Raw genomic sequence first — 10733 nt, forward strand, 5'->3', positions numbered from 1 at the left:
AAGAATCATTGTTTCTCTTTTCCTAAAAGGAAATCAAAGCTCGTAAGGGGTAAGATGCTCATCACAAGTTGCACAGCTATGATTAGCCAGGATTGGAATCCAAGCCTGTGCGCTTTCCTCTACACCATAAGCCCTCTGAAGGTGATCACACCCCTACCACTGTTCAAGGGCTCAGCCCACAGGAGCCTGCTGTCTTGCAGCTCTGTGCTAGATGCTATGATGGTTCAGATACTGTTCTAGGATATGAAAGACAGGCAGACCCACACCCAACATGCTAAACAGTAAGGGATCATGGAATGAGCTCTAATGGTGGAGGCAAGAAAGTAATTGATGGGGCTTGAGGGGCCAGGGGTAACTTCTTAGAGGTGAGATTTATGATGTCATTGAATGATGGGGAGGGCATAGAATAGAGTCATCCTAAGAGAAAGCCCAGATGCATTCCAGCCTCAGGAACGTCCTGAGCAAAGGCAGGTGGGTGACAATGCCCGTTCACCCTACAGGGACTGCAGGGACAGCAGCTTGGCTGCAGAGCCATAGGGAGAAAGAGGAGACAAGGTTGAAAGTGAGGATAACATTATACTCTTGAGGTCCCCAGTCTCTGGGAGGGTCGATGCTCCTGTCATGAGAATTCCAAGAGTTGTAGAAGGAAACATGACATTGTTGCAATGGTGTTGAAGAGAGATTTCATCATGGGCATTCACTGAGCCCATGTGTAGCACTTTGCTGGGACTCCCAGTTGGCCAACTGGGATGAATGATTCTGGCTATAACTCTTCTTATCTCAATGGTGGGACCAATGACAGCTAACTTTCACTGAGCACTCCACATATACCAGGCACATGGAATAACCAACGTAATCCTTGCAACAATACTTTGAATAAGGTGGTCTTTCTTTACCAGTGTGCTGGCCTATCAAAACAAGTCCAGATTGGCAGTTTGGGCCTGCCGGTCAATGGCAAAATCATTTCGCCTCTTGGAACATCATTTCTCATCTGAGGAGTACAGCAAATAGCTCTTCCCTTGCCTATTTCACAGGTTGCCTGAAGATAAATGCTGAGCAATGTAGACACCTTGTAAGCTACATGGTACATAAATAAAGTGGAGTTGCTTTTAAGGGGCGTGGCAGAAAGAAGGCTGAGCCTTGGGTCAAATTAGGGGACAAATCCATTTCTATAACCCTTGGCAAGTTAGGACTCCTTCCTGAGCGCCACGTTTCCATTTGTAAAATGAGGATATTGAATTTTTAAAGGGTTGTTAGGAGAATTGGATGAGACACCGTATATAAATCTTTGGGGGCACATAGTAGATACTGCCATTATTATTGTGTTTTTCGGCCCTTTTGGACACCTCAGAACCTATTCTGAGAGTCTCAGATTGGAGTGTCCTTAGATGATTGTTTGTATTAAGAAATTATGAACCACTTAGCAAGCTTTACTGTTCTCCACAATATATTTATTATGGAAACACACAACTGCTAAAGAAAGAGAGACATTTATATGATTGAGAAATGCAGTTCTTTTAGGAATTGTGTTTTGATGATAGGCTAATACCTTTTTTTGTTTCTTCCCTTTACCAGGATGAAGATGATGGTATGTTCAGAAAAAGCTTCCTTACAACTTATAACTCATTTCTTCATTTTTCTGCTCAGGCATTCATGTGGAATTATTTAGCACAGGAATCCCATAGAATCAATTATAATTGTTAAATTAGTATTAAGTAGACGTAGATCAGTTGGTATACTGCATTATTTATCTGGGTTACCAAAGAGAACTGTTATGTTCATAAGTAATGGTGCAAATAACTTAACAGTACAGCAAAATTAAAAATCGCATATATGGTTTGATAGAAAAATTTCTAATATTTATGCCTTCTAATACAGGAAAGGATCACTAACTGTAGATAAATGAGACAGCATAAAATTTGGCTTACATAAAACAAAACTTGTGAATCATTTCTGAAATTCATATGGTTTCCAACTGACAATTTTCTGCCAAGACAGCATTGCAAAAATGAAAAAATAAGATAAATGTGTATTATAGAGAATATAGAATGGCAGCACTTTATTTATTTTATTTTTTGTTGTTGTTGTTTTTTAAAGATTTTGACAGAGAGAGACAGTGAGAGAGGGAACACAAGCAGGGGGAGTGGGAGAGGGAGAAGCAGGCTTCCCGCGGAGCAGGGAGCCCGATGCGGGGCTCGATCCCAGGACCTCGGGATCATGACCTGAGCTGAAGGCAGACGCTTAACGACTGAGCCACCCAGGCGCCCCTAGAATGGCAGCATTTTAATGCACTCTAAGGTGGCAAATCATCTAGAAAAACCTTGGGGGTGGGGTTCCATCCTACCACTCCATAATTACATTTGATCTTTTGACCAGCTGTTTCTGACTTATGGGGGAGCAGTTCTGGAAGGTTCCTGGGACACTTGGTTCCTGATAATCTGTTTTATTTTTCCTTTTCCCCACAGTGCATCAAAGACCTTTGCCTCAACCCACAATGCCCTCCATGAGCTCCAATACTTTCCCTTCCAGATCCACCAAGCCATTGCCCAAGCACACCCTCCCGTCACCTCACGTGCTTGGAGCATTCTCTGAAAGGTCTGTGGTAACGTCATTCAGTGAGAACTTAACACCACACCCAGGTCCATTGATAAGAAAGAATGCTGGGTGGTTTGGGGAAGAAAGAAACGAGCCAGTGGTAGTCAGGTCGGAATATTTTGGGTTTTCAGAAACAAAATCAAGCTGAGCATAAACGACTACACGAGTTAATCCGCTGCTATTCTTGGAATCTCTATGCTTGGGGTTGGAGGGATAGAGAATTGACTACCCCATGGTCACCCAGACAGAATGGATCCTTGGGCAGTAATGGGGAATGCTTTCACTTTGTGAATTAAAACGATCACTCAAGAAACCCAATTAATTTAAGTACTTGGAGTTCATCCAGATCTTGGATGGGAGGACCTAGCAGATGCTACAAATTCACTGCATAGGCTCTGTCCCTAGTAGGCCCGCTTTCTCAACAGCAACAGTGTTTCTCAGGGCCCACAGGGAGGCTGCCCAGAGGCAGAGGCAGGAACAGGAGAAAGATACAGGCCATTTCTCCCTAAACAAGCCCGGGAGCTGCCCCCTTGTGTCCTCAGAACCCCCAGCCCTTTGAGTTCATTCTCTACCATGCAAAGAGAGAGGCCCAGTCCCCACCTTCAATACGGGAGAAAACCACAAGCATGACCTCACTAACGCTTGCTAGGTATCTAGGAGTCTCAAATATTTTTCATTGTCCCGGTGTGCCTCTTGCTTTGATTTTCTGCTTTTCCTTCTCACTCTTCCGGCTGTTTTTCTTCTGCCATTTTCTCATTCTACTCCATCCCTCACTGGGCCCCAACCCTGTCCTTCCTTTGTGCCGAAGACCACTCCATGCCATTGCTGAGCAGAGCAGACTGACAGGGTTGGGCTAGCAGGTGGGGGAATGGCTGCTCAGCACAGAGCCAGCAATATTTCGGGGCCCCCACCAGTCCTCCTCCCACGCCCATCCCTGAAGATACTGTTTTTGTTTGCTGCAGGGCCACCTGGCCTTCTCTGGGTTTTTCACCCAGCCACCTCCCCGCTTGTGGACCATCCGGCCCCAGGACTCACTGTTCCCAATCTACATGCCCACTCATATATGTTCCTAACCAAAAGAGATGTCTTCTCCCCAGATGACGTCTGCCATTCTCCAAACTCAAAGGTCTTAAACTGCAGCCAACTCCTAAAATAACCTTCCAATGCTTTTTAATGGATTTTTGTTGTTTCGGCTTTCAGAGTCTGTTAGCATTTGGGGTAGTCCGCCTTGGGTCAGTAGTGAGATGTGCCCCATCAGCCCCTCCTCTTTCTTTGTCCAGCTGCCACGGCTTCAGGGACGGACGGTAATAGTCACAAACGAAGCAGCATTTTCAGTGGGTTTCCCTAACACAGCTTCCCCATCAGCCTCTTCAGCCCAACCCGATGTCAATCTGTTCTTTTCCTGTCTCCGCAGTAACAGTGGTTTCCCACAGAGTGCCTCCCTGCCGCCATACTTCTCTCAAGGTTTGTACTCTGGGCTCTAGTGACCTACTCCAGGCAACATGCCTCCATGACTGGATTCCTAACCGTCCCAAAGCCTTTTGGCAAAGGTTTGGTTATTTCCTAAAAGCCAGAAGATATGTTTTCTCATTCAATATTTAATTCCGTTTCTGCTGTGTGCCAGGGCTGTTGGAATTCTAGGATGCTACTACATAACACACACACACACACACACACACACACACACACACACACACACACGGCCTCAGAAAGGTGTCCTTGGCCTTAACCTTGACGCAGAGAGCTTTTCCTCCCTGCTGTTTTTATATGGTGCTCAGGATAGTGTTTGGCATTCTCGGTAGTTTTAGGTTTCTATAATGAATCTCTCCTTGAGTTGTGAGTTGAGGAACATGTTTAAAATACAAATTAAGAAAATTCAACCCCCTAAGATTCTGATTCAGTAAGTCTGGATGAGGACCTGCATTTTTAATACCTTCTCCGGGTGTCCATGATAAGTATTTGCTGAGAGTGTTCTCAAACTTGAATATGAATACAGATCGTCTGGAAATTGTGTTAAAATTCTAATTCAGTGGGTCTGGGGTGGGATGTGAGAGTCTGCATTTCTAGCGAGTTCTCATGTGATGCTGATACTGCTGGTCCATGGACCACTTTGAGTAGCAGCAAAGGCCTACAAGGTAGAACTAGACTGTGTTTATTTTCCAGCCTTAGAGACTTGCAAATGATTGACACATGGTAGGCAGTTTTTAAAATGTTTGTTGAATGACTGAGTGTTGAATGACTGTGGAAAGTTACCCAACTCTAGCAAATAGATTTTTCTTATGCCAGGAAACTGGCCTAGTGTTGCCAGATTTTCTCATTTTTTTTTCAAGAAAAACTGGAAATATGGCTTTTAATATGAAATTACCTGATTTTTTTATTATTATTTTTTAAGGATTTTATTTATTTGAGAGAGAGAGAGAGAGTATAAGCAGGGGGAGCGGCAGGGGCAGAGGCAGAGGCAGGCTCCCCACTGAGCAGGGAGTCAGACACTAGGCTCAATCCCAGGACCCTGAGATCATGACCTGAGCTAAAGGCAGATGCTTAACTGACAGCCACCCAGGCGCCCCCAAATTACCTGATTTTTAAAGGTTGACTTAAAATTTTTATTTTATTTTATTTATTTATTTGACAGAGTGTGACACAGGGAGAGAGGGAACACAAGCAGGGGGAGTGGGAGAGGGAGAAGCAGGCTTCCCGCAGAGCAAGGAGCTGGATGTGGGGCTCGATCCGGGGGACCTGGGATCATGACCTGAGCCGAAGGCAGACGCTTAACGACTGAGCCACCCAGGCGACCTGATTTAAAACTTTTTTTAATTGCTGTGAGGAACAAAACACTTTCGTTTTGGTCATGAACACACGCAAGAACACCAGCGTGTTTTATAAACAGAAAAGTACCTTAGTACTTGAATTATGGCTCAAGGGCCAATTTTTTTTTTTTTTTTTTTTTTTTGGAGCACATCCATTACATTCAGTTGAATACATTATCCCACAAACATGTGAGACACCAATGAAATCCATTATGTTGTCAATGTTTCCTAAGCATTTGAGGGTATAGTGAATACTATGTGGTTTCCACAGTTTCCCCACACCCCCTTGACTTTCCAGTGTCCACAACTCACTGTGTTTTGTCAACCCTCACTGTGTTGCTTGGCTTCTGCGCACATCTAAGCTTCAGACACTTCACGTACAGCAATGTTTCCCAAAGTAAATTCCACAGGCCCCCAGTTTCATGGGTTGGTGGTGGGGATTATTAATGTAAATAGTTGGTTAATTTTGGGGGGAATGCTTACCTTAATCAAAATTGATCCTTTTCCCCCTAAGACTGCCAGGACACCTAGTCCTCAGTCTTCTCCTTTGGCTGCTCCCATGTTAGGAAGATAAAGGATATTCTGTATATTGTCCAAAAAAACCCACCCCAGCTCCCTTGAGGATCTCAATAGTAAGGGTGGTGTATGGCTGCAATAAAAAGTAGTATATGGTCTGTTAAGAATATGATTTCATGGTGCTGGCCTGCAGATGCAGAAGCAGAAAAATAATTCCTCAACTCTAAAGGAGCTATGCACTATAGGCCTTGTTTATATTCGTTAACTATATAGTTAACTATATAGTTTCTTTCATTCAATACACAGTGTGAAGTGCCTGCCATGTTGGACTGCAAAGGTAGGGATAGGGAAAATCTGTTTAGGCCTTGGGAGTCTAAAGAAGGCATCTCAACAGTTCAGGGCAGTCTGATCTGCTTATTTTGAAGCAGGGAACACCATGGTGAAGAATCCTGCTAGCCTGGCCCAGGGGACCTCAGCCCTTCCCGGGTAATTCTCCTGGCTCAGTGGCCTGGATCAGCAGTTTGCCACTTGTGGCCTATTGTTGATGGAGGAACAACCCTGCTTCGGGAACCACCTGGAGTGCTTGTGAAATGCAGATTGGGTGATTCAAATCCCCCTCCCCCACCCCAAGGATTCTTAACTTATGCGGAATAATGTTTGGGAAATCACAGTTTCAAGTCCTGACCCTGCCACTAAAAGCACGGGATTTGTTCAGGCTCTCCGAGCCTCTGTTTCCTCATTTTCAAAAGAAGATAATACACATCTTGCAGTGTCGCTGTGAGGATTAAAGGTAGGGTACAGGGGTGCCTCACTTAAGGCCTGGGCAGAGTCATGCTGAATAAATATGTGTTGAACAATGAATGAATGACAACATGAATAATTCAGAGAACATTCAGCTCACAGAATTTTTCAGTTCTTAACAGCCGTTCTGGCATATAGAAAACAGCATTGGCGATTACAAATCAACACAATCAAACATTTGCTGAGATTAGGAAACACATTCTCAGACTCAGAAAGTTTCAGGGAAGCATAAACAAGACAATAAGGTGTTAGGGAAGGTGAGACACAAATGCTGGGTAATTTACAGGTACCTCACAGACTTCCTGATTGATCAGGTAGTTGGTAGGGTCTTCTGTGAGAGTTGAACACTTCTACCTCTTTAGAAAATTCAGTTAGGAACAGTAGGTAGCAAACTCTGGTTCTAGGGGATAACAACATTCTCAAAGTAATTTCACCTTGTCTTGGGTAACTTATATTTCTTATTGTGTAAACAAATGAGGACCTAATTCTCTTTATTACTGCATTGTGACCATATCAGTGGTTGGGAATCCATTCTGGGTGTGCTGGAGCCTATGAAAAAGCAGTCTCTTGAATATTCTTTTTGATGATCACATTAAAACTACTGTGACTTTTTCATTAATGGACTAGTTATTTTATAGTATGTGACATGCACATTTAAGAAATCACTCAAATTTGTAGAACTGTCCTCAAAGTTTCACTGACATGGCTATAGAATGATGCCTGAACAGTCAACAGCCCTTATAGTTTTGAACAGGTGAAAATTATTTTTGAAGCTATGGCTTCTTACAATGTTAATTTTTGGGAACAATTGCAAGGGCATTTTAGGGGGAAAATGTGTGATGACAGAAGTGAAAAATAGCTTACAGCAAGTTAACTTTCAAAATGCTGTACTTTTGAAGGCCTTAGCAACAGACCACCTCCCAGAGCTGAAGGAAGAAACTTCTCCTTGCCAGTTCCAAACAAACCTCGATCACTGTCTCCTGGGGAAGAAGAGGTAATTAAGCATATGTTTTAATTTTCTTTTTTTCCTAGCAAATAACCAGAATCTCCCATTTGATACTCTTTTGTATTTTTATTATTATTTGAAATTACCCTTAATTTTTTTTTAGTGAGTTAAAGGGGAGGATCCAGATGAAAAATAGGTTCTTTTTCCTTGGTGTTTTTTCAGACTCTTCCAATTGCAAATGTGTGTTTTGTATTTAACAAAGAGAAAAATAATTCTATTTTTCATTTGTTTTCTAGCTTATGACCTTGAATAAGTCACTTAACTGCTCATTAACCCAGATTTTTCATTAAGTGTATTATACTAAACTGAGGAAATTATTACATCTATATCTTTCCTGATTAAAGCTTCCATTATATATGGAACGCTTATTCACAACTACCTTTGCAACCAGTGTCATGATAAAAAGCAGTTTGTGCAAAATATCTTCTATTTAGCCCCACCTAAGTGATTCCATTTTCAAATTAAGAAAACAAATGTTTCAAAGCCCATGGAATTAAGGTGGTGATTTATGAAAATGATTACTTGGAGGCTTTTCTTTTCACTTACATATGTAACTGCAAAATTTATTCTGTTTTAAAAAATTTACATTTTCAGAATTCATTAAATGAAGAATGGTATGTTTCTTACATTACCCGACCAGAGGCAGAAGCTGCTCTTAGGAAGATAAACCAGGTACTGTGCTAAAGTTTATTTTTAAGTAGTTATAAATATTAATGGAAGCTGAAGAGGGGAACTGGCTTTTATTGAGGACCAATTATGGGCTAGAAATTCTGCTAGGTGATATCCATGCCGTTAGGCCAAGGGGACCCATTAGTGACAGCTTTACACCTACCAGCATCCTATTCCTAGAATCTGGGAAAAATCTAAATTAAAGCAGTCATTTGGGTGGCAGAGTCTGAGGAGATTTTATTAACGGAAAAGGTCTATCTTGTCATAGGAAGCATACCTTATCAAAAGGAGACTCTTTCCCCAAAATTCTAACATCTGACTGGTTCCATCTTCATTTTTTTATACACAATTGGCCATCCACACTGATGTGAAGGGATCCCTATGGAGAGAGGCAACAAAAACTTTTTGCCCTTTCCCCTAGAAATTTCTAGTTTAACCAGATCTCCTGTGGTCTGGTGCTGAACCTTAACCTTAAATCTATGTATCTGAGAAAGAAAAGCAAAGATCCTTCATCTCTCACATCTTGAGTCTACAAGAAAAGTTCTCAATCTTAGCTGCACATTTAAATCACCTGGGGAGCTTTAAAAATTCTGATTCCTGGGTTTCACCTGGAGAGATTCTGATTTAGTGAGTTAGGTGTTTCTCTGTGGGTTCTGGGAGTCTTCAAAACTCTAAATTCTAAATTCTAGGCTGTGAATCACGGGTCCACAGGTATATCTGTTGAATAGAAGAGGTTCTGAATGGAATTTACTCAGTCGAAATAAAAAGAACAAAGGAAAGCCATTATTTATTGCAGATAGCAGATTGCAGATTGATGGCTATTTAAAGCCATCATGATTCAATACACAAACAAGGGAGTATTTTAAAGCTGCCTTACTAATTAATTCTATTTTAATATTAGATCTTTACAGTATTAATATTAGGTAGCAATAATTTATGGAATGACATTTTAAAGTACAGGACAAATCACAACACTATTTTAATAAATAGAAAAAAAGTGATAACACAAGATGGTCCACATTTGTTGATGGTCAGGTGTTTAATGATGAACATGTGGAGATCATGAGGTTGTAAAATGGGTGAATTTTATAGGCATTTGCATGTTTTATGACTTTGGCTATGGAAAAAAAGGGTTAGGGAATTAGCTCCCAGGAGTAGGAAGACAGATCTTTAGTTAAACCAATAAAGTCCTTTATTTTGTCTGGCCGTTTATCCACTCAACCACTTAGTATTTATTTTATTACTGAAAAAAGGGATTTCTTTTTCATCAAGAGACTTCAAATAGGTCCCTGAGATTTGGAAATTTCTCTGACACAATCTTTGCTACCTCTTGACAACCAAGAAATCTGTGACACCGGGGACTGTAACCGTTCACGAAACTAAATGTTCACTGACTTGTCAACTGGTTAAGTTTCCAGATCTCTAGAGGCTTGTCTACTGCTTTAACAGGCAAGAGAAGTAGTGACATTTACTGGGGTACCTGGGTGGCTCAGTCAGTTAAGCATCTGAATCTTGATTTTGGCTCAGGTCATGATCTCAGGGTCCTGGGATCGAGCCCCGAGTTGGGCTCCCCGCTCAGCAGTTAGTCTGCTTGAGGATTCTCTCTGCCTCTCCCTCTGCCCCTCTCCCCACTCATGCCCTCATGCTCTCTCTCTAAAACAAATAGTTAGGTTAAAAAAAAAAGAAGTATGGACATTTGCTGCTCACATAATAACAGGAATTTGTTCTTTTAGGATGGCACTTTCCTGGTTAGAGACAGCTCTAAAAAAACAATAGCAAATCCATATGTCCTCATGGTGTTGTACAAAGATAAAGTTTACAACATCCAGATCCGTTATCAAGAGGAAAGCCAAGTTTACTTGTTGGGAACTGGACTCCGAGGGAAAGAGGTAAGGAATTCCAGTTGCAAAATTTCCCCAAATCCTCTGTTTATGCCTTTCCGCATACCTGCCAATATGGAACCTTGCTGTAACATTCTTTGGGGAGGTCCATACTATATGGCAACATTTGAGTTAAATCACATTAGTGAAGCCCTTCCTTTACTGGAAGGAAATAAATAACAGTAGCTATCTGTGCCATAGAATCTTTCTTATATCTTTTATTCCAAATAGTCCAAAATCACATGTATACCTTTTAAAATTAAAAAATTAAGACAAATTATATAGTTAGATGGTGTCAAAGGGAAGTCCCTTCTATCATTCATCTCTGTAACATAATTTTAATGTAAGATTGCAGTGTACTTATGAGGCTATATTTTAAAATTGACATCTGGAAAAGGGTAAAAAAAACAATTCTTGTTGTGGGGATTATTTAAATATTTGGGTCATTTCTCACTTAAA

The 10733-nt window shown here is 41.4% G+C and overlaps 1 protein-coding gene across 1 annotated transcript in view; it reads left to right on the top strand.

Moving 5' to 3' along the window:
• The window catches only part of LCP2 (lymphocyte cytosolic protein 2), a 54940-nt gene that overhangs the window by 36211 nt on the left and 7996 nt on the right, over positions 1–10733 (top strand). The window contains exons 15-20 of the mRNA XM_025867048.2: positions 1576–1588; positions 2466–2595; positions 4010–4059; positions 7619–7713; positions 8320–8397; positions 10128–10283. Coding sequence (XP_025722833.1) covers positions 1576–1588; positions 2466–2595; positions 4010–4059; positions 7619–7713; positions 8320–8397; positions 10128–10283 — 522 coding nt within the window. The remainder of the gene's footprint in view (positions 1–1575; positions 1589–2465; positions 2596–4009; positions 4060–7618; positions 7714–8319; positions 8398–10127; positions 10284–10733) is intronic.

The sequence above is a fragment of the Callorhinus ursinus genome, unplaced genomic scaffold, assembly GCF_003265705.2.
Source record: "Callorhinus ursinus isolate GAN/ISIS: 27379988/994484 unplaced genomic scaffold, GSC_fseal_2.0 scaffold3, whole genome shotgun sequence".
NCBI lineage: Eukaryota > Metazoa > Chordata > Mammalia > Carnivora > Otariidae > Callorhinus > Callorhinus ursinus.